Source organism: Coregonus clupeaformis, chromosome 15, assembly GCF_020615455.1.
Source record: "Coregonus clupeaformis isolate EN_2021a chromosome 15, ASM2061545v1, whole genome shotgun sequence".
In the NCBI taxonomy this organism is placed as follows: Eukaryota; Metazoa; Chordata; class Actinopteri; order Salmoniformes; family Salmonidae; genus Coregonus; species Coregonus clupeaformis.
This window is the reverse complement of record NC_059206.1, coordinates 35,422,444-35,447,841: the sequence shown is the minus strand read 5'-3', so window position 1 is coordinate 35,447,841 and position 25,398 is coordinate 35,422,444. Positions and strand designations below refer to the sequence as shown.

At 42.6% G+C, this 25,398-nt stretch overlaps 1 protein-coding gene across 1 annotated transcript in view; it reads left to right on the top strand.

The window, feature by feature from the left end:
- The first annotated feature begins 5,328 nt into the window (after window positions 1-5,328).
- The window catches only part of LOC121582490 (pappalysin-1-like), a 119,914-nt gene continuing 99,844 nt past the window's right edge, over window positions 5,329-25,398 (top strand). Inside the window, exons 1-2 of the mRNA XM_041898308.1 lie at window positions 5,329-6,201; window positions 13,920-15,024. Of these exons, the coding sequence (XP_041754242.1) occupies window positions 5,811-6,201; window positions 13,920-15,024 (1,496 nt within the window). The 5' untranslated portion in view covers window positions 5,329-5,810. The remainder of the gene's footprint in view (window positions 6,202-13,919; window positions 15,025-25,398) is intronic.

The following is a 25,398-nucleotide window of genomic DNA, read 5'->3' as shown; positions in this document are numbered from 1 at the left end:
TCCCCCCACTGTATCTGAATGTAGGCATACATTTAAGATATACAGTGAGGGGAAAAAAGTATTTGATCCCCTGCTGATTTTGTACGTTTGCCCACTGACAAAGAAATGATCAGTCTATAATTTTAATGGTAGGTTTATTTGAACAGTGAGAGACAGAATAACAACACAAAAATCCAGAAAAACTAATGTAAAAAATGTTATAAATTGATTAGCATTTTAATGAGGGAAATAAGTATTTGACCCCTCTGCAAAACATTACTTAGTACTTGGTAGCAAAACCCTTGTTGGCAATCACAGAGGTCAGACGTTTCTTGTAGTTGGCCACCAGCTTTGCACACATCTCAGGAGGGATTTTGTCCCCTCCTACAAGGGGTGCACTTTCATGCTAGGTTTAAGACATACTGTAGCTTATAGAGACCCCAACTGATGTACAAAACAATCTAAAAACGATCTACTTTGGTTTAGACACAAGCATCATGAAACCTATAACACAATAAATTAATTTGACTGTGAAAATCCAAGTACTAAGTAATGTTTTGCAGAGGGGTCAAATACTTATTTCCCTCATTAAAATGCAAATCAATTTGTAACATTTTTGACATGTGTTTTTCTGGATTTTTGTGTTGTTATTCTGTCTCTCACTGTTCAAATAAACCTACCATTAAAATTATAGACTGATCATGTCTTTGTCAGTGGGCAAACGTACAAAATCAGCAGGGGATCAAATACTTTTTTGTATTTGTGCCCTCCGTATTATTGGGAAAGTAAATCATTTTTTAATATTTTCAACTTCAAAACATTTGATATTTAACCTCATAGTCATTGTTTAAGTGCAGACTCTCCAATTTAATTTGAGGGTATTTTCATCCATTTCTTGTGAACTGTTTTTGTACATAGTCCCCCCATTTTAGGGGAGCAAAAGTATTGGGACAAATTCAGTTGTGTATTAAAGTAGTCAAAAGTTAATTATTTGGTCCCATTTCATAGCACACAATGACTACATCAAGCTTGTGACTACAAATTAGTTGGATAGATTTGCTGTTTGTTTGGCTGTGTTTCAGAAAAAAAAACATGTTTGGGGGGGGGTATGATATTTGTGCGTCTAGCTTTCTCACTCATTATTATTCACGACTCTTTCAGGATTATCCATAGCTGTTGTAGCATCCAAATTCATGTAGAAGTGTTTAGAAACATATTATATTCTTATTTACAATAAAAGTGACTCCAAAATGACACAATCCATTATTTACCATTCATTTCTATTGGGAACAAAATAATCTGAAACACAACCAAAACAATGAGCAAATGCATCCAACAAATTTGTAGAGTCACAAGCTTGATGTAGTCATTGCTCATAATCCAACGTTTTGAAGTATAGAGCCAAAAGAAGAAAAATTGCTTTACTGTCCCAATAATTACGGTGGGCACTGTACAATATACCACACCCCCATTCCATGAATTAAACTTTGACCTACCAGCACCACCACCCACTTACCCCAGGAAGGTTCAATTTACCCTGTCCCATAACCGGGGTAAATTGTACCAAGAGACCACTTATTTTTTGGGGACAAACTGTTATGTTTATATGAATTCTGATTTATTTCCAGGGTTACACAACATCCTGAAATATATGCAGATATCTTTGTTAGAAATAATATAATATTTCCCTTGATGTAGTGATGCTGAATGTTTAAAGAAAACGTTCAAAAACATACCCCACTCTCCCCTACCGGTGTAAGGAGAGTTGAGTACAGGAATTGAGGTCACTCAGTTTTGAATCTCCTGACCCAGACAGAAGATGAAACAGTATTCACACGTCTCTACACCAACTACTGGCATCGTTGATAGAATTGCAGTGCAATCAATATAAGTGCCAATCTGAGCTAGAGTAGGTCTTGCAGGCCAAGACCCAGACCGACACAGAACAAGACTTTTTATGACGTCACTAGACAGCCAGAAGAAAGGGTGTATGTATCTACTGTACGGGGGTTGGAGAAGTAGACATTTTCCGTCTCCTTTGGCTAAGAGGTTTCTACTTAACACTTAGTGGTCCAGTTGAAACCTTCTCCCAGGGTTGTGCTCTCTCACCATATGTCATTTCCCCTTCCTAAGGCACAAAGGGAAATATGTGGCCACCTTGCCATGACAAAGTCACAACACTGTATGAAGAGTGAGGCAAATATTTAATGTTTGTTCCCTCTTTATGGTAGGTGGCAATTTCCAGCTGTCCAAGCATACATTTACAGCAAACAACCCACAGGGTGACAAAAGGGGAAACATTGACATTCCTGACTGTCTCTGGGGAAAGCCATGAAAGGGTGCCATAAAACATTGCATTTCTGTCAACATGGGTGGGGGGAAAATATATTTCCGACTACCCAGTAAGCAAAATGACGTGGCAAAGACTTATTCATTTTAGGGTCTGAATGAAAAGTGAAAATATATATTTTCCAGATATTGAAAAGCTTAAAAACTTGCAGCAATACAGTTCAAAGTTGTCCAACCAACAGAATAAACCAACAGACCACTTCAACTACAATAACATTCTCAGTAACTGTTACAGAAAAAATGTATATTGCTATGACTGTTATATGTTGTTGTATATCTACCTTAGTTGAACACACTGACTGTAAGTCACTCTGGATAAGAGGGTCTGCTGAATGACCAACATTTTTATGTAAAAACAAACACTTGCAAAGCATGCTGAATATTATTCTAATGAGCTCCGGCCCCAAACAAGTACACATTTGGTCGGACCAGACCAAATCTAAACAAATCATAGATGTCTAGGCTATGTTTCACAAGTTTGAACACTTTAATTCAGTACAGTAGAGTTTAATTCAGAAGAGTAGAGCACAGTACAGTTTAGTTCGTAGAGTACATTAGAGTAAAGTAGGGTACAATACAGTACATTATACTGTATTATACAACGGGTGGGTCTAATTCTGAATGCTGATTGGTTAAAACCGCATTCCAGCCGGTGTCTATTCCACAAGTTAGTACCGGATAAATCTATGACGTTGAAATGCCCATTTACTTTGTTCCATCTGACTGCACAATCCACTGTCTCATCAGCCAAGCCAGTCAATTTATAAACTTGATCTCCCCTATAAAAAGCGTCTAGTCATTATCTCTCATTTCTTTTAGACTAACATTTCATTTTCAACAGTGGAGATTTGTACAAATCTTGCTGTCTGTCTCTACGACATTTGAAAAATTGTTTCAATATTCAAATTCGATCTCCAGCTGTCCCATAGTAATGGACGTGTCGGGAGTTGGACCGAGACAGGCAGCGTTTCTCAGCCAGTCTAAATCATGAATCAGCTGGCATCATTTTTATGGATATATAAAAATAAATGTCAATTGAAAAAAGATAAAATGAAAGGAAGTGCAGCTAGTTTACAGTCTTTCCAGTTTCAGTTTGAAGTGATTGTGTTAGCTGTGTTGTTGGCTAGCTCCTCTGAACAATAGTGCCCTGACGAGAGAGCACATTTTTTATGCCAGGCGAAATCGTGCCTCATTAGGTAATTGTTATGGATGTATCCAAATAAATGTCACTAGAAAACCGCTTAGACAAATGCAAATACTTTGTTGTTTTTCTGGCTGCACAGTTTGAGGTGACTGTAAGTTAGCCGTAGTTTGCTAGCTAGCAAGCAAGGGATAAGAACGTTGCCAACCAGTATGGCAATGGAACATTTAGAACGAACGACTGGGTTGCATCCATAGATACAGAACAAAAAGACTGAACGACTGGGTCTCGTCTCTGGCAACCGAACTGATAGAACGAACGACCAGCCGGCTTGGGTAGCAATCCTAGATTTGTGTCGGGACTATATCTTGTGGAAGAATGAAATAGTATGAATAAATTCATCAAAATAACGTTTTTAATAAATGAAATATGTCAAATATTATTTTAATATGTTGGTAACCCGTTGTAAATTATAAAAGTGATAATGCCCTCGAAGCCAGTGTTTGGAGCCGGTGTTTTCGTCTCGGACCTAACAACACCCGTGCCAATATATCCTCCAAACACCGGCTTCTCGGGCATTATCACTTAACTATAGTCTACTGTGTTGTACTGTACTCTACTGTATTGAACTATACTTTACTGTACTTTACTCTACTGTGCTCTACTGTATTGTACTGTCCTATACTCTACTTTTCTTTACTGTAATGTATTATACACTGCTGTGTTCTACTGTACTGTACTGTGCTGTCCAAACTTGTGAAACATAGATGTCCAGACCGCACCCAAAAAATATGTCTATGATTGGTTCAGATTTGGTCCGGTCCGGACCAAAAATCAACTTCCATGGACTTGAAATCAAGGCCAGTCCAGACCGCACATAAGACAAAGATAAAAAAAAGACAGCCAGTCTGGACAAAGAAAAACAATACTTCTTAAAGACGTTGGCAATCGGTTGGTGCATAGTTTACAATTACTATGCAGTTTTGCTGGTGTGAGTGCTGAACATCAAATGATCAGTTCTACAGCTTTGTTTTAGTTAACTTAATGCACACTATTTTACTACAGACATGGAAGGTTACTGTGCAAGTGGGCTATTAAACTGGTATTCTGGATGTAAGGTTTTTGGATGACTTTGTTGTGCAATTACCAAATCTGACTTGAGCCCCCTGGCCTACTCTTGAAAGATAATTTTCCAATCCTGGTTAGTTAACCAATTTGATTGATGACTGCTGACCATTTAAGAGTTAAGACATGACATCCAACATTGTTTTCATATATTTAAATAGGAAATCGTATAGGGATGCTATCCAGACACATCAAGAGAACTGCTGGATGGCCTGTCACTTACCAGTTTAAGTCCTCAGTTTTGCCTCAGAATCAGTGAAAGTGTAGAAAATGTGTAAGATTATTTGAATTGTAGCCGCTAGAGGGATACACATACGCTTTCTAAACTACGTAAACACCGTCCCATCACTGTGTGCCATGGAAAATGGAATTGCAGTGAGTACCTGTGACTTCCCACTTCGCCTTAAAAAAAAAAACAGCCCGGAACATTCGAAACATGAGTTGCTCGCTCTTTAAAAGACTTTCAGAGTAATTGCTCTTAAAGCAGACGCCCATTGCTGTCTCTCTCGCCATGTGTCTCTCTGTTTCAGGCAAATCAATGAGGATCGCAATGCTTATTACTTCTGCAGCGCTCTCTCGCCTTACAAGATGATGTTGTGCATTTCAACTTTTGAAAATCAAAAAGCAAGTCAAGGAATTTCAATTTTTTCTTTAAAATAATGACAGGTCGGTTTATTTTCACTTTTATTTGGAATTTAATATGTGCCATTTTGTGTACTGTTTTGCAGGTGGGATAAGGAAACAACAACAAGGTGTGACAAGCGTTTGGCGGACAATTATGGGTTTCTGCGAGTAACTCATACAATCCAAGGAGTGATGGGGGGCACCATCAACCGGATCCCCCTCTCTGAATGATTACTTATTAGTCATCCCTTTGGTTTAATGAGACCCATTGAAAAGGCACCGTGGAACATATGCATGAATCAAATATTCCTGTGTCCATTGAATCTCTCCAGAAGAGTCTTACTTTTACATGGGCAAGGAAAGGGGGTCGTGGCTTAACATTATAAAGGGGGACATTACAGTATGCTTCATGGGTTTATTTAGACTGAATCTACGGTTTGACAAGCCGCTGTAAAGAAAAAAACAAAAACAAAGAGAAACTCGGGAAGATTTTAAAGAGGAGGATTGTGGACCTACGAATTTCAGCCTATACTTATCAAATTTATTTCTATTCATTGCTCTTTTTAAAGTGGTATCACCTCTTCTCCTGAAAATGAAACTTTGGACTTTTCCCTGGCTGCTTTGCCTGGTGATACTCATCTTATGTTTTGGATCAGAGTGCGGGACTGTCCGGAGAAAGGGGAGATCCAAAAGAGACTTGGTGCGTATCAGGGAGGCGAGAGCCACCTTTCCAGGGGCATGTGCCACACGTCTGCCCCGGGGCAAACGCTCCTTGCCCGGCTTGGAACGAAGGGTACCTCGCCAGCGCCGGCGCTCCTCCCAGGCGGAGGAGAACTCTCCAGGTCGGGGGAAAGCTGTTTATTTTACTGGCAGGGGAGACCAACTTCGGCTTAAGCCGGGCGTGGAGATACCGAGAGGAAATTTTACTCTGGAGATGTGGATCAAACCAGAAGGAGGTCAACGATCTCCTACGGTGATTGCAGGTAGCCTACACAACTGTCTCAATTCACAAATTAATGAAGGAATGGTTTAACTAGTCTTATGTGACCTAAAACTCAACAGCATATTTAAAAGTTTAGTGTGAAATCTGTATATTTTATTACAACGCACACATGAAGCAATAAAGTAGGCTATGTTAGTAAACCAAATGGAAGTCATAACTCACCTTGTAGACTATTATTTTATAATGTTTTAGCTCAAATCATTCACGGTTGTCACAGTAAAACAACATGCAGTCATAAGTGAGTTGAGAGTGAGTTCATTTCAGAACTGAACCACGCCAATGATGTAATGCCTTTGAAAGTGCAGTATCAGAGATTTTATTCCAGGTTATTCATACAGTGTGTATAAAATCCATTCATTACAGTGAGGAACTCTGTAGTAATATCACCTGTGAACGAAGATCGTATCTGAATGATCAAACCCAAGTATGTGCACGCATACGCCTATACTTGGGTTTGATCATTCAGATACGATTTTTGTACACAGGTGATATTACTACAGAGTTTCTCATTGTAATGAATGGATTTTAAACACATTCTGTATGATTAACCTGGTATATTTTTTGAAAATGTCCTCCTATGAACTTTAATGCGCAAAAGGATTCAAATATTGGGTATAACAATTGTAGATAAACTAGCTTATCTTAAGGTTGTTCGATATTGGCATTTATACTGCATCACTTGATTGACAGGTGATGTCATCGTGCGTAGAAAGTGTGTTATTTATGAGGCGTCTGGCTATTTTAAACTATGATGTAATGCTAGAAACGTTGAATTCGTGGGCACATCACAGCAGGCAAAGGGTGAAAGCGAGATACATCTTTTTTATTCTGAAGTGACTAGAGAGCACTGTGCGTGCCGCAATCCAAAGTGCTTCCCAAATCGACACTTCTGGATTGGCTGTGGAGGTTACGAGACTGGAATAGAACCGCGGAGCCGCGCGCTATGAGCGTCCGAGATCCCTCAAACCCAGCCGCAGACATAGGCTATGCGCGTAACATTAGGTGACTCTCTTACTTTGACAAAATTAACATTAGGTGACTCTCTAACATTGACAAAATTAAAACCCTCTAATAGATTGGGGGTCTTAGCAGTACAGTGTAGGGATTTGAATATGTGGTTTAAGCGTTGTAAAGTGATGGGAGGGAGAAAGTAGCCTGCTTCATCCACGCACAACGCACCTTGTGAATGTTATGTGAGTAGTCTCGAATATCCGAAACCTTGCGCAACGTAAACGAAGCAACGGCACAAGGTAGCCTACATTGCCGGAAAGAATCCGTCTGTCTAGAGACTTATGTGAGCGAGCACCGAACATTCTTGAGAAGACACCGAGCTGGTTAAACTATTTCATGTCATTCTGAAATCCACAATGCCAAATCTTAGACGGCATTTCTTTCCAATGTAGGCCTATGTACTGTTTATATATTTCAGTGTCTGTGCCACTGCTTCTGATATAGATTGGTATGAGATTCGATCCCATGGGCTGCCAACAGGGAGCGTAGCAAACAACTGATAGCCTGTGTGCAGATGCGTACTGTACGCATCTGTGAGGCACTTATCCTTGAGACGGGAAGTCCGAAGGGTTTTACGCACACACACTTCTGCTAAGGCAATCTTGATTAATGTATTGTTTATCATAGTATGTTTATTATGATAGACCTATTATAGTTATTGTTATTGTACTTAGTGAAGACCTCCCATGGACTGAGACACACATACTGTATATCCTGGTCTACTGTACCATCCCTGTTTTTGCGTGTGTCTGGATGTGTGTCTACCCACTGGACACACTGGTTGAATCAACCTTGTTTCCACAAAATGTCAATGAAATTACGTTGAACCAACGTGGAATAGAAGTTGAATTGAAGGCTGTGCCCAGTGGGTAGGAGTAGAGCTGGGACGATAAACCAAAAATTATTAACACTTATTGTGAAGATTTTGCTGATATCCTTCATTACGATAAATAACCTATAGTGCCCTACTAGAGAAATGTAAAGTTTGAAATTAAATGTTTGCTAATATGGGTGATTGTTGATGGGACAATTGATAGCTACAACATTTCAAGTCATAGTAGTAGTTTTAAGGCTAATATGTAAAAAAAAAAAAAAAAACGGTGGTTCATATTAATGTTATAAACGTATCGTTCAATTTATCATTATAGTGATAATTCAGTCAATTTATCGTGATATGGATTTCTGTCCATATTGTCCAGCTCTACTAGCTAAACTCTTAGAAAAAAGGGTTCCAAAAGGGTTCTTTGGCTGTCCCCCTAGGAGAACCCTTTTTGGTTCCAGGTAGAACCCTTTTTGGCTCCAGGTGGAACTCTTTTGCGTTCCATGTAGAACCCTCTGTGGAAAGGGTTCTACATGGAACTCAAAAGTGTTCTACCTGGAATCAAAAGGGTTCTACCTAGAACTAAAAAAGGTTATTCAAAGGGTTCTCCTATGGGGACAGCCGAAGAACCCTTTTAGGTTCTAAATAGCACCTTTTTTCTCAGTGTAGGTTTTGCCTGGGGTTGGGGGCAGCCTAAGCCAGACCCTTATTAAATTCTCTCTAGGCATTTAAACTCTTTGAGGAATTCGCTGAGAGCTCTGTGATTCAGATGATTCAGATGAATGTCTTAGCTCGACCAGGTATATCACTTATATTCAAATCAAATGTTATTTGTCATATGTGTTGTGTGGTCCTCTGTAGCTCAATTGGTAGAGCATGGCGCTTGTAACGCCAGGGTAGTGGGTTCGATCCCCGGGACCACCCATACGTAAAAATGTATGCGCACATGACTGTAAGTCGCTTTGGAGAAAAGTGTCTGCTAAATGGCATATTATTATTATTACAACAGGTGTAGACTTTACAGTGAAATGCTTACTTACAAGCCCTTTCCCAACAATGCATATTAACCTCATACCTGTCTGAGCCTGTCATATGCATTTTATTTTATTGTTTGCTCTCATCACATTAAGATCAGTGTGGTTGGGAAAATACCCTTATAATGGAAAAAAAGATATTCCCTATCGACAAATATTATAACGCCTAATCTTTTAAATCCAATTGAGACCTCCCAACAATTGCAGGCCTAAAGCAGTCCCATCCAGTTGTTTTGACCCAGACCCGACTTGTTTTCTACAGCTGTTTCAGCCTTGTTGTTTCCCCCCCACTTTTTATCACCAACACTGCTGTTCTTTTTTATTGAGCGTGTCAACTCACCATTTGATAAGTAAGGGGAGACGAGTAGTACAGTATTGTGGTATTTACTTAGTGTTTACCATACAACACACACAAGGAGACCTCTGTGTGTGACATAAGTGACGGCCTGAGGACCAGAGATAACTCCTGTAAACATGTGTCTGTGGTTCCTTTCTGGTCTTTATTGACTCTATTGCCCAAAACAAGAGCTAGTAGAATACTTCATGAAGTCCTAGTCCAATCCACTTTCACAGCCAGCCAGGTGTTTCAGGACCCACCATGTACATGTACGTATGTTGCATTGCTGACGTGTGTAGGGCCCACCATGTACGTATGTTGCATTGCTGACGTGTGTAGGGCCCACCATGTACGTATGTTGCATTGCTGACGTGTGTAGGGCCCACCATGTACGTATGTTGCATTGCTGACGTGTGTAGGGCCCACCATGTACGTATGTTGCGTTGCTGACGTTTGTAGGGCCCACCCCACCATTTATGTATGTTGCATTGCTGACGTGTGTACAGTATGAAATTTACTTAGTAATGCCTGTTTGTTTGTGGTAGCTAGTATGTAACATTTGCTCTGAGACACACAGAGAGGCATTCATAGGATGGGCAGTTGCCAGGATAACTCACTGCCTACTGACAAGAGGAGATGTGCCCGCTGTCTGCTTACTGGTATCAATCAGTAAGAACAGCTGGGGATTTTAAACTGACCTGTATGGCGCACACACACACACACACACACACACACACACACACACACACACACGTACATGTTGTCATTTGTAATGCAGATGTGGCATATGGAACTGCAGGAGAATGATTCCAGCAGAACAACATGATTCAGGACCATGAACAGCGCTGACAAAATGAGCATACACAAACAGGAAGTAGAAAGGGCCACCAAAAAAGAAGGGAGAAAAGGAAGCCAGTGTAGATTACAGGGTAGCAGTAATGGAATAGCTCAGTGTTGCGATTTCATTGGCTAGCTGATTTGATTTGAGCACTCGTTCAAACATGTGCAAACCCTCTACCAACACCAGTCACTGAGCAGCCTTTCATTTTATAAACGAGGACGAGTGTTGTTGCTTTAGCGTAGCCACTTTGGGCTAACCCTCCAGTCAAAATAATCTGAGGAGCCTCTGTAACTTTCTCTTCTCCGTATTGTGACATGTTGACATGTGGTTACAATTGGTCCCGCTTTTGAAAGTTACACAAAGACGGTCTTTAAAGAGGAAGGGGACACTCAAACTGTAATTTAACTTGACTGAATACTGCCATGTGCTTTACGTCCTCATGGCAGTTCATGTCACACATGTTCCGTGTCCTAATGTGAGATGAATTTTACATCTGACCTTTTTGCCCTTTTACCCAGGTCATGAAGGCCTGTCCCGCATCAGAGAAAGGAAAATAAATTGCAAGACAGTGGATCAGAGTTTCTCTTCCATGACCAGCTGTAGACAATAAATGCCTGTGTTGGCAGATGCATCATTTGATAACAAAGCAGTGATGCACTAGTGCTATGCAGGTTTTAGGTGTGAGATGATATATAGCTAATAACTAATGACATATAACATCTAAGATGACATATAACTACTTTGGTTAAATGTCAACATCCTGACATACTGTATTTCTAATAAGATAGCTGGGTATTGAACTCAAATACCCACTCTAGATTTATAGTTATATAATGCATTTGAGGAAAGCCACAGGGCATACAGCAAAGGGCTACATGTAGTCTCTTGATTTCAGACTTTAGGTAGATGAGCTTTGGCGTTTCTGTTGAGGTAATCTAAGGCTGGAAAATGCTGGGAAATTACCATGGTATTTCCCCCAAGATGTCTGTTACAGTATAGTTTTGACACGAGATAATTTGCATATAACACGATTCTCTTTTGAATCATTAAACGTAATGAGAAGGTTTCAAGTTAATTACATAGTTGAAAAATGTCTCGAGTTAGTTATAGAGCAAAATGTAATTGACTTGTAATTGACTGTCATTTGAATATAATAAAAAAGAAACACTGCAGCCTGGTGCTGTTTGGAATCCTGTCTGGTGGATGTAGATTGTGTTTAGAATATAAGGATCAATGTACATTTCCAACATGTCAAATACACAGTGTGACGGTCACTTCACTTTGTCCGAACGCAAAGTCCCTTTCCCCGACTTTCAGAGCCAGAACAGTTCAAAAGCACACACAATGGGCTAGCCTCCATTGTTCCCTCTCTCCCTGCTTTTCATCAGATTTCTCTGACGTTTGTTTTCTCTTTTTTTGTACCTGAGTGTGTTTTCCTTGGGGGAAGGCAAATGGCAAGTGCAAGCAAGGTTGCCTTTTAACCTGACATGAATGTGTATGCAAATACCTGTGTGTGCATGTGTGTGCCCCATCCAAACAAAGAGCAGGTTGGGTCTGGATAAGTGTACTATGTTAGATTAATTGAGCATGGCAGAATTATGACAGCTGTTTACACTAGAAGCCCAACACGCATTTTAGCATACCTTTTAGCCTTGAGTGCACTAGCTGACAGATGGAGGAGTTTTTCCTTCCACTGTAGTGGAAACACTGAGTACGTCACACTAAATACGGCTGACCTTGACATTGAACCCCAGCATGCTCTTTGAATGGCTTGCCCATTAAAATATTCCCCTTTCAGCCAACGAGGACATCCTTCTACTGTATGTACATCATGTACATCCATGCTGAACATGGATTTTAATCTGTGTTCAGCATGAGCGTATTAATTAATTGAAGAACTGTGTCATCCTATATGGAGGGAGTAGCAAAGATGGGTTGGCGATGCATTTGTCTGCATTGGACACTCCTACTTGGTTCACATTGTATAAAAAAGGCCTGAAACCAGCTTGGGTCTCTTTATTGCATTATGTGGATGGGGAAGGGAAGGGAGCCCCTTGCAAATAGAGATAGAAGGCTGCTTTACCCTGTGTTTGTACATGTGAGGAACGTATGCCCCTGGCAGTGGTGGATCCTACTTCTCCCCCCCAAATATTTTGTGAGCACATGGACTTCCTCATGCTTGAGGGGCTCTGCTAGGTGTGTCAGAGTGCTCTGGTGTATGTGCATAGGCTTATACACATGAACTGTTCACACATGTATGCACACGCATGAACACACACTCAAACACACATGTACACACACACACACACACAACACACACAAACATTTAGCATTCAGAGATCCCCTGGGAAGTGAAAATACATTACCATACTGAACTTGACATACTGTATGCTTTCCAAGTGCAACAGGAAAAAGGTGTTTTGGTGCCTCAAGCATAACAAGGCTTTTGCATAAAACTACGTCTTCTGATTCCCCCGAAATGTTAAAATGGCCTCAATGTTCATGAAATATTTATTGTAAGAGTCTATGGGTCTCCCAAAGCTAAATACTGCATGCACCTTAACCCAATTTCCAGGACATTTTTCTGATGCTATCTTCAAATGTATCGTATTAGTACATCGACTACATAATCTGTACATATTGTTAATGTCTACATCTGATGAATGAGAGAATGCGATTACGTGACACACTGATGCATTTGACATTTTGTTGGATGAATTATAAGACAAACTTTACAGTAGAGTGTATACATTTTACTATTCATAGGCGTAGCTTTTCAAAATATTGAAATGAAATTCACATTAAGAATTGGCCAAGGGTGACTCGAGGCAGACCTCCTAGGTTGATGATGTTCAGGAGACAGCCTGAAAAACCAGCTCTTTTGCGGAGCCAAAGCCGTGAAGCCCCTGAGACTAAACTTAATTTTTTAAAATAACTAAGAATACAAATGCACTCTGTCCCAGTGCAGCTCAGTGTTGATTAACCTCTGCTCTTTCTCTCTGTCCCAGAGGTGATCAGTGAACTATCCAACACTGGCTCTTTCTCCCTCTCTCTTTATCTGGATTGTGTTGTTCTCTTTTAATTGAAGTTGCAATATGTAACTTTTTGGGCGACCCGACCAATTCACATAGAAATGTGAGTTATAGATCTGTCATTCTACGTGAAAGCAAGTCTAAGAAATGATATATGTTCTATGTGTGCTATTTCTATGCTTCCCGTTCTTAAGTTTTGTTTTTGCCTCTTTTACTTTTGGTTTTGTAGACCAGCTGAAACAACAATATTTTTGCTTATGGAATGTATATTTCACAGCGGCTTAGATGGTACAATGATTCTCTATATTATACTAGCTTATTTTGTCACATAACTGAAATTAGGCGAACTATTAGAGTTTTAGCAACCAGGAAATGGTGGAGCGATTTCTGCATAGTGCAACTTTAATTGAAGGTGTCTCTTAGGTAATGCACTAGAGAACATCTGAAAGTCAAAGCTTCATTCTCTCTTTTTCGCTCTCTTTCTATCCCTCTATTCTCTGTCTCTGTCTCTCTCCCCCTTTCTGTCTTACCATGTCTCTCTCTCTCTCTCTCTCTCTCTCTCTCTCTCTCTCTCTCTCTCTCTCTCATGTTAACTGACTCTCCCTCTCTCTGCTCTCTCCCAGGTCTGTACGATAAGTGTTTCTATGCCTCCAGCGACCGGGGCTGGCTGCTGGGCATCCGGGCGGTCAGCGAGCAGGGCAACTGTGACCCACGCTTCTTCTTCTCCTTAAAGACGGACCGTGCCCACAAAGTCACCTCCATCCACTCTAATGGCCAATACCTGCCCAACACCTGGGCTCACCTGGCAGTAACCTACGACGGCCTCTACATGAAACTCTACGTCAACGGCGCCCAGGTGGGCGTTAGCCGGGAACAGTCGGGCAACGTCTTCAGCTATCTGACCAAGAAGTGCAAGGTGCTGATGGTGGGTGGGAACGCTCTGAACCATAACTACCGTGGGGCCGTGGAAAGGGTGAGTCTGTGGAGGGAGGCCCGGGGACAGAGACAGATAATCAGGGACATGCAGGGTCAAGAGTATCCTCAAGATGCGCCTCAGCTGGTGATCCGGGAGACCTTTGAGCACCCGGCCAGGAAGTGGCTGACTGTGAAGGATGGGAGCTTCCCCCAGCAAGAGGAGGGTAGCAGCAGCAGGGTGGGGCAGGCTGAAGGAGAGGTAGGAGGAAGTGGAAGTGGAGGGTCCTTGGATACCACCCTGGAACCCCCAACCTGTGGTCAAACCATCTGCGATAACGTGGAAGTGGTGACCAACTACAACCGCACCTGGACCTTCCGGAAACCCAAGACGGTGCGCTACCGCGTGGTCAACGTGTGGGACGACGCTCGGCGCAGGCCCACTGTCACACCTCGTCAGATCCACCTGCAACACCAGGACCTCAACAAGGCCTTCGCTGTCTACAACATCACCTGGGAGTTGAGCGTCCACAACGTCACCAACTCCTCGCTGCGCCACCGTCTGGTCCTGGCCAACTGTGACATCAGCAAGGTGGGCGACGAGGCGTGCGACCCAGAGTGCAACCACACACTGACGGGCTTCGATGCGGGTGACTGTAAGAGGCACCGCAGCCGCTGCCCCGAGTACAAGCAGGGCAACGGGGTGTGCGACCCCGAGTGTAACTGGGACAACTTCTTCTACGACAACGGAGACTGCTGTAACCCCAATGTGACAGATGTGACCAAGACATGTTTCAACCGCTCCTCTCCACACAGGTCAGCTCTCTCTTTGTCTTTGTGTTTTTATCTCTGCTTCATGAGTCCTAAACAAAGATATAGCCTGGTGTTAAATTTAAAGAGTTTCTCACAAATCATGCATTGATGTCAATGAGAGATTTGCATAGACATTTGATACAGATGTTCAAGACAGCTTAGGGCCAAAATTAGCGTCAAAGTCTCACAAATCATGCGTTGATGTCAAAGGGAGATTTGCATATCCATTTGATACACATCGTCAACTTAGGATTTGCCGATTTGTCAGGGTCTAGTCAACAGCTTTATGTCAGAAAATTGTTCAAGAAAAAGTAATTGTAAGTACTATCAAGGATTATATACACTGAGTGTACAAAACATTAGAAACACCTGCTCTTTCCATGACATAGACTGACCAGGTGAATCCAGGTGAAAGCTATGATCCCTTATTGATGTCACTTGTTAAATCCACTTCAATCAGTGTAGATGAAGGGGAGGAGACAGGTTAAAGAAGGATTTTTAAGCCTTGAGACTGAGACATGGATTGTGTAGGATGAATGGGCAAGACAAAATATTTAAGTGCTTTTGAATGGAGTATGGTAGTAGGTGCCATGCGCACCGGTTTGAGTGTGTCAAGAACTGCAACGCTGCTGGGTTTTTCACGCTCAACAGTTTCCCATGTGTATCAAGAATGGTCTACCACCCAAAGGACATCCAGCCAACTTGACACAACTGTGGCAAGCATTGGAGTCAACATGGGCCAGCATCCCTGTGGAACGCTTTCAACACCTTGTAGAGTCCATGCCCCATCGAATTGAGGCTATTCTGAGGGCAAAAGGGGGTGCAACTCAATATTAGGAATGTGTTCCTAATGTTCTGTACAGTCAGTGTATGTTCCTGACATGGCATTCTGTGCATTCTACCCTCACCAATGTTCTTATGCAATGCTGTGATCCACTGTCCATGATTGTGATGTTTTGATGCAGTCAGTCAGTCCCACTGTCTCCTGGCTGGCCCTCTTTGAGCAGAGTGTAACTCTAACCCCTGGCGGTGGTGTTCTCTGGGGCTGCTAGTCCAATCTGTCTTTCACACAGGCTCAATCAGCGTCCCACACTTGGGGGGGCCAAACTAACGAAACACGGAAGAGCCCAGGCGGATCTTTTCTCTTTTCATTTTTCAACCTCTTTTCTCTTCCTTGCTCTCTCTCCTCTCTGTCTATACTCTGCAGCCCTAATTAAGCTAGATTGATTGGAGAGCGAGTGAGATTGGAAACAGTGACACTCTAGACAGACCAGAAGGAGCAATTAGAGGTCAAGGAGAGCGGCCAGCATCACTCTGCTAGCGGCGGTGGGGACTCATTTCAATGTAGCACTACCTTCAAGATACATTTTTGCGGGGGAAGTATATCACCCTCAGCAGGAGAAAACGGGTGCCCGATACACCTTTGCACCGGTATTGCTCTTCTCTTTAAGCCTCAGCAAGAATGTTATAGGACAGGGGTTTTCAACCTTTTCTTGCTCAGGGATCCTCTCCCAGGCAAACCGGCGACCAAGGGACCCCCCATCATTCTGCACATTAGCAAAAACATGTCTTATCAACAGGTGAATGATAATGGCAAATGGCAAGGAGGAGTAATCAACATTTTAAAATGAATAGATCAGGTACATCGTTTTTCATTATTCTGACCTCCCCACATTATATAATTGGAAGAGGAAGTGTTAACTCTTACAAAGACTATAAGCTGGTAACACCTTTAAGAGTAGCTGGTTAAACAAAGGTTAGCCATGTGTTGGCAAAAATGAATGTCCAAGTCAAGAAAGCTTACCAGCAGCCAGCGACACTTGCCACACTGGTAGCCTATTCGCGGGTGCTTTTTCAAAGCCTATGTCAGATACTCCAGTGAGTGTAATTGGCTCCAATGAGTGTAATCTATTCTATATTAGGAGTTGAGAAATAAAGTTGACATCATTAGAAAGAAGATATTCTATTATTTTCTACTGTAGGTATGTAATTCAAAATTGGTTTATTCTGTTGTTGCTAGCGAAATTCCTAAAAACATTGAAATAAAATACGAATTTCTTCCACCAGTTTGATAGGGTTACTGAGAGGAGATGCAGAGGCCTCCACTGCTCTAATACCTGCCAGTATGTCCAGGATTCCTATTCTGTGCCATGGAGGATGATTGAGCAGCAGTGAGAAAAACAGTCTCTGATTCTCTCTGGAACTGCTTTTTGTCATGGACCTTGAGGGTCTCCAGTAGTAAAGGGTTTTTCTTGGCGAGCGTGAAACTCCAACACTGAGGACAGAGACGTTTTGCAGCAGTTGTGGTCTTGAAGTTTTATCGATGCCTGTAGAGAAAAAAAATCTACCAATGTCAGATGCTGGTAGATGTTTTTGGACAGCATCATGCTAAAGAGAGGGGGGTGGAAAAAGCCCCAAATAGGGCTATTGTGGGGATTATTTGTGTCTTTCTGATGTAGCCAGATTCAAGGCACTAGGCTGTTTTCTATCATGCTCAGGCCTGGAAGCACTGTCTCGCTGGCACTCTCTCTGTATTTAAAACGGCTGCTAAACAACTCTGTGTGAGGCGACATCAGAAAGAAGAAGCAGGTGGGTCTGCCGTCTCTTTCCTCCTCTCCGTTTCAGTCATCATCACAAAGTCATTCATCAACAGTCAGCCAAGAGAGCTTCTCTTAGAAATCAGCTATTGGCACACACTTACAGTCCCTACCATTCAAATCTCCCTGCAGACATATGAAAGATGGGCTCTTAAAAGGGGGGATAAGAGAGATTGAAAGAGAAATGAAGAGAGAGAGAGAGAATTCTGAAGTTGAAAAAATAGAAGCTCCCCAAGCTTTATTTTGGTTTGATTATGGTATGTCTAGAGAACCTCATGGAGGGCCGCACAACAAACATTATTCGACATTCCTCCTTAATTGTGGAATTTTGGACGAACTACGCACTACATACGCAAGGGAACAATGGCTGTGAGGTCCTGCGTTTATTTTTGTAGCCCTCATGCCTGTTACCACTTAGTGTGTTTAGGAATCTGGCTATCAGGCGACAGTGGTAGGCCACTCGGGCTCGGCAGCTTTGCATTGCTAGCTACACTTCTCTGCAGTCCACAGACAGAGGCTCCTCTGGAAATACCACTGATAATACCTAACAATCCCCTCGCATAAAAGGACATATTTTGCATTGTTTTCACAGGCCTTTGTTGTTATGCTGTTTTACAGTTGTGCTGATATTTGATGTTATCGTCAGGGGATTTTTCATTGGGATGACATTCTTACTTATGTCTGGTACTGACTGTGCTTACCGGTATGTGAAAATCTGAGGTGAAACAAGAGTAAGTATCCTTTGCAGAGAGTAAGAGGACATGGTAACACTGACAGCTTTCTGAGAAAAATAAACTGATGCTTGTCTTTGAAACACTAAAACATAGACATTCGATCTCGCCTGGTTGAAAACTGGATAGAAGTTCAAGTAAGACTGAACTCAATTAAATTCCACATGTACAAGACACAATCCCAATATGCTACAACCTATAGAAATGTGTTTCCTTCCACGTAGATGGTCCTACTTAGATTTACTGATCTATCTGTTGCACAGGATCTACACATGGTTCGAAAGGAGGCCGTCACACCTCTGGCCCAGCTTCGTCAGGGGTGAAGGGCAATTTGTTCCCACTTGGCCCCTCAGCGCATCACTGTCTCTCTGTGGCAGGTTAATGGCCACGCATGCACGCACACACACACAAACACACACACACACACACATACACGCGTACACACACACCAGCCCACTCTCCTCCTTTCTCTCTCAATGAGTGTATTCTCCCAGGGCCATTGAGTTGGGTGCTTTACAATCTGTTGTCTAAACCCTAAGCCCCACTGCTCATAAACCAGGCCCATGTTAATGGTTTCGCCCTAATGGAGTGGCTAGGGCGTAAAACTGTCTCTTAGCACTTTCCCTTAAAAGCTGTGACACCCTTGTAAAAGCACCTGTTGGTTGGCCCTGGCCCGGACTGAGTTCACCTGCACTCGTCTTTGTGCGTTCGTCCCCACATGTCATCAGCCGAGCTGGGTGGGATGCTGAGGTGGGGTGAGGTAGGGTGGGGTGAGGTAGGGTGGGTGGCCCACAGTGGGGGGTGATGGACGTCAATGGGGTCATTGGGCGGAAGGTAGATTTGGCGTTGGGCCAGTAACCTTAAAATTCGCTGTTTCGAATACCGGAGCCGACAAGGTGAAAAACCTGTCGCTGTGCCCTTGAGCAAGGCACTTAACCCCAATTGCTCATGGGCCACTGGACAATGGTGACCCTGGCTGTGACACCACTCCCTGCGGGTGTCTCAAGAAACACATTTCCATTACACAGGTGTGTAACAGGACAAATATAAGCACCCCCCAAAAAAACTATTAATATTATAATTATTATTATTGAGGTCAGGGAGGGGGGTGGAGAGGTTGTGCGTAAGAGTTTAAGAGGGGCTTTTTCCACATACCTCCACTGAAGAGTTAGGAAAGACAGTTGAAGTACTGTTATTGCTATCGGCCCCATAGAGTTAGACATAAGGGACGAGTCAGAAGATCACAAAAGGAGTTGAATTGATTTGGAAAAGCTCCAAATCAGGAGTTGATTTGGAATTTACATGGGTGAGATGGTACAGAAATGTCATACAGTGGCAGTCACATGCAACACTGTCATGTTGAATTTGACCTGAGAATGCCAACACTTTTTGAAGACTGTCCCACCACCTCTGAAACCTCACTTCAAGGTAATGATTGGTTGGTACGGACACACCACCAACACTATTAAGAGTCTCCACTTAAGATAAACAGAAGCACTACAAGTACTGGAAACTCTATCATGTGTTTCCAGGCGCAGCCCCATATTCTCTATACTGTACTTTAACTATAACTCTGGAAGTCCCAGTTGTCTAGCTTGGGGTGTCCAACATTGGAATCCTAGTGTCAACACTAGGTCTTACGAAGGTTGTGTCCTCCTTAGAGAGGGGAAAAAGCACAAAAGATTAAGGATGGAGAAAAATAATGGTAATAAAGGCAGGGATGAATGATGCCTTTAGGGTCTGCGGTGTTGACCGAGCCGATGACAGGAGAGCTGATGGGCCCACCGATTTAAAAGTGTTCTTGGCCGTGAGGCCGCCATCACCATGCCAACTCACCGCAGCGTTTCACACTCAGCAGCCCCAGACATATGTATACGAGGCAAATTTACGGGCTTATATGAATTATATATGGGTGTAAATGGATGAAGTCATAATCCTCAGTTTTAATATGTATCAGATATAAAAGCATTAACACAGCAGTTTGAGCTCTCTTCGCACCCTGGACTGCCCCAGAACAGATGCCCGCTGACATCTGAATTTAGTGGTTACATTTTCCTCCTTTTTCTCCTATCGCCTCTTCTCTCTGAGGCTCTTCTCTCGACCTCTGTCTGTCTGTCTGTCTGTCTGTCTGTCTGTCTGTCTGTCTGTCTGTCTGTCTGTCTGTCTGTCTGTCTGTCTGTCTGTCTGTCTGTCTGTCTGTCTGTCTGTCTGTCTGTCTGTCTGTCTGTCTGTCTGTCTGTCTGTCTGTCTGTCTGTCTGTCTGTCTGTCTGTCTGTCTGTCTGTCTGTCTGTCTGTCTGTCTGTCTCTCTCTCTCTCTAAGTGATCTAGATGTTCTTCCCAGGGCATGCATGAAAAGTGGAGTCTTCAAATTAATGGAAAATTGTATCTCTCCCCTGTGGCTCACAACAAGGGGCAATGGACGAGGAATATGGGGCAAAGGATAGAGGATGAAGGGTAAGAGATGAGGGGAGAGGAGCACTGAGGGGGGTGAGACTGACCCATCAGGTCCTAATTTGGGTTAAACCAGAGACATCCTTAGAGAAGAGACTGGGGGCCAGGGAAGGGAGGGAGGGAGGGAGAATGGAAATAGGGAGGGAGGGAGGGAGGGAGGGAGAATGGAAATAGGGAGGGAGGGAGGGAGGGAGGGAGGGAGGGAGAATGGAAATAGGGAGGGAGGGAGGGAGGGAGGGAGGGAGGGAGGGCGTTAGAGATAGGGAGAGCACAAAAAAAGAGAGGGGAGAGACAGGGAAAGTGAGAGCAAGTGTTAGAAACCGAGAGAGACAAAGTCGATTGCAGGACAGGCCCAAGACTGGCATACTCACTCCCATAGGCCCCACTGGCTAAAATAGTGTCAGACACAGTAATGGTGTATGGGTAAAATCACTGAGGAAGCCAAGCAAAGCCAGTTGATAATTCCATTGTTTGCTCTATAACCCATTCGTTCATACGCCATCGTGATATACAATTAGGCTGGCCCGTGACAACAAAAAGACAACAGTCACACAGTGGCGGAATAAATTCAACTACACATACGTTTGTTTCATCACATAACCGGAGAGCAACATCTGTCCAGTGAAGTCCACAAAGCAGATATTGCATGTAATGAAACAGTTATATGATCTGCAGCAAGGCCAAGCAAGTAAATGTTTTCATATTCAATCGATCAATAATATAATAATACTTTTAGCAAAAATGTTTCTTTTCAATTTACAATCTGTATAAACAATGAGAATGGAAGGGTTCAGAACTTTTGTGAAACATCACAGTTCAGTTGGAAAATATATGGCAAATAGAAATCCAATATGGATGGTGTTAAGAGATAGATGGGAGGTGTTGAATGGAGCTGAAGGATGGGACTAACAACAACTAACAACAACTAATAACAACAAGATAACTAATGTAAAGCATACTGTGTCCATAATAAGTATATAGGTTATAGGTTGAGAGCTTTTATGAAAGAACACAGTTAGAAACATATGCCATATAGAAGCAAACCAGATGGACATCATGAAAATGATCGGAGAGGTTGAGGGTAGTGGAAGTTCAGGAGTAAAAACAAACAAAATATAATTATTGTCAAATTGACTGTGTCCATAAAATGTATATACCGTGAGGGGAAAAAAGTATATACCTCCCGAGTGGCGCAGTGGTCTAAGGCACTGCATCGCAGTGCTAGCTGTGCCACTAGAGATCCTGGTTCGAATCCAGGCTCTGTCGTAGCCGGCCGCGACCGGGAGACCCATGGGGCGGCGCACAATTGGCCCAGCGTCGGTAGGGGAGGGAATGGCCGGCAGGGATGTAGCTCAGTTGGTAGAGCATGGCGTTTGCAACGCCAGGGTTGTGGGTTCGATTCCCACGGTGGGCCGGTATGAAAAAAATAAAATAATAATAATGTATGCACTCACTAACTGTAAGTCGCTCTGGATAAGAGCGTCTGCTAAATGACTAAAATGTAAATGTAAATGTAATCCCCTGCTGATTTTGTACGTTTGCCCACTGACAAAGACATGATCAGTCTATAATTTTAATGGTAGGTTTATTTGAACAGTGAGAGACAGAATAACAAAAAAAATCCAGAAAAACGCATGTCAAAAATGTTACAAATTGATTAGCATTTTCATGAGGGAAATAAGTATTTGACCCCTATGCAAAACATGACTTAGTAGTTGGTGGCAAAACCCTTGTTGGCAATCACAGAGGTCAGACGTTTCTTGTAGTAGGCCACCAGGTTTGCACACATCTCAGGAGGGATTTTGTCCCACTCCTCTTTGCAGATCTTCTCCAAGTCATTAAGGTTTCGAGGCTGACGTTTGGCAACTTGAACCTTCAGCTCCCTCCACAGATTTTCTATGGGATTAAGGTCTGGAGACTGGCTAGGCCACTCCAGGACCTTCATGTGCTTCTTCTTGAGCCACTCCTTTGTTGCCTTGGCCGTGTGTTTTGGGTCATTGTCATGCTGGAATACCCATTCACGACCCATTTTCAATGCCCTGGCTGAGGGAAGGAGGTTCTCACCCAAGATTTGACGGTACATGGCCCCGTCCATCGTCCCTTTGATGCGGTGAAGTTGTCCTGTCCCCTTAGCAGAAAAACATAGCATAATTTTTCCACCTCCATGTTTGACAGTGGGGATGGTGTTCTTGGGGTCATAGGCAGCATTCCTCCTCCTCCAAACACGGCGAGTCGAGTTGATGCCAAAGAGTTCGATTTTGGTCTCATCTGACCACAACACTTTCACCCAGTTCTCCTCTGAATCATTCAGATGTTCATTGGCAAACTTCAGACGGGCCTGTATATGTGCTTTCTTGAGCAGGTGGACCTTGCAGCCGCTGCAGGATTTCAGTCCTTCACGACGTAGTGTGTTACCAATTGTTTTCTTGGTGACTATGGTCCCAGCTGCCTTGAGATCATTGACAAGATCCTCCCGTGTAGTTCTGGGCTGATTCCTCACCGTTCTCATGATCATTGCAACTCCACGAGGTGAGATCTTGCATGGAGCCCCAGGCCGAGGGAGATTGACAGTTCTTTTGTGTTTCTTCCATTTGCGAATAATTGCACCAACTGTTGTCACCTTCTCACCAAGCTACTTGGTGATGGTCTTGTAGCCCATTCCAGCCTTGTGTAGGTCTATAATCTTGTCCATGACATCCTTGGAGAGCTCTTTGGTCTCTGATTGATTGATTGCTTCTGTGGACAGGTGTCTTTTATACAGGTAACAAGCTGAGATTAGGAGCACTCCCTTTAAGAGTGTGCTCCTAATCTCAGCTCGTTACCTGTATAAAAAACACCTGGGAGCCAGAAACCTTCTGATTGAGAGGGGGTCAAATACTTATTTCCCTCATTAAAATGCAAATCAATTTATAACATTTTTGACATGCGTTTTTCTGGATTTGTATTTATTTATTCTGTCTCTCACTGTTCAAATAAACCTACCATTAAAATTATAGACTGATCATTTCTTTGTCAGTGGGCAAACGTACAAAATCAGCAGGGGATCAAATACTTTTTTCCCTCACTGTATGTGTATGTATATTTGTGTGTGTATATATATATATATATATATATATATATATATATATATATATTATATTTTTGCGATTTTAAAAAACCATGGGGGATTGGAAGTGATTCAGACAATTACGTTGATGGAAGTTACAATCTACAGTTGAAGTTGGAAGTTTACATACACTTAGGTTGGACTCATTAAAACTCGTTTTTTAACCACTCCACAAATTTCTTGTTAACAAAGTATCATTTTGGCAAGTCGGTTAGGACATCTACTTTGTGCATGACACAAGTATTTTTTCCAACAATTGTTTACAGACAGATTATTTCACTTAAATTCACTGTATCACAATTCCAGTGGGTCAGAAGTTAACATACACTATGTTGACGGTGTCTTTAAACAGCTTGGAACATTCCAGAAAATGATGTCATGGCTTTAGAAGCTTCTGATAGGCTAATTGACATCATTTGAGTCAATTGGAGATGTACCCGTGGATGTATTTCAAGGCCTACCTTCAAACTCAGTGCCTCTTTGCTTGACATCATGGGAAAATCAAAAGAAATCAGCCAAGACCTCAGAAAAAAAATTGTAGACCTCTACAAGTCTGGTTCATCCTTGGGAGCAATTTCCAAATGCCTGAAGGTACCACATTCATCTATACAAACAATAGTACACAAGTATAAACACCATGGGACCACGCAGCCATCATACTGCTTAGGAAGGAGACACGTTCTGTCTCCTAGAGATGAACGTACTTTGGTACGAAAAGTGCAAATCAATCCCAGAACAACAGCAAAGGACCTTGTGAAGATGCTGGAAGAAACAGGTACAAAAGTATCTATATCCACAGGAAAACGAGTCCTATATCGACATAACCTGAAAGGCCCCTCAGCAAGGAAGAAGCCACTGCTCCAAAACCGCAATGAAAAAGCCAGACTACGGTTTGCAACTGCACATGGGGACAAAGATCGTACATTTTGGAGAAATGTCCTCTGGTCTGATGAAACAAAAATAGAACTGTTTGCCCATAATGACCATCGTTATGTTCGGAGGAAAAAGGGGGTTTCTTGCAAGCAAAAGAACACCATCCCAACCGTGAAGCACGGGGGTGGCAGCATCATGCTGTGGGGGTGCTTTGCTGCAGGAGGGACTGGTGCACTAAAAAAAATAGATGGCATCATGAGGAAGGAAAATTATGTGGATATATTGAAGCAACATCTCAAGACATCAGTCAGGAAGTTAAAGCTTGGTCGCAAATGGGTCTTCCAAATGGACAATGACCCCAAGCATACTTCCAAAGTTGTGGCAAAATGGCTTAAGGACAACAAAGTCAAGGTATTGGAGTGGCCATCACAAAGCCCTGACCTCAATCCTATAGAAAATGTGTGGGCAGAACTGAAAAAGCGTGTGCGAGCAAGGAGGCCTACAAACCTGACTCAGTTACACTAGCTCTGTCAGGAGGAATGGGCCAAAATTCACCCAACTTATTGTGGGAAGCTTCTGGAAGGCTACCCGAAACATTTGACCCAAGTTAAACAATTT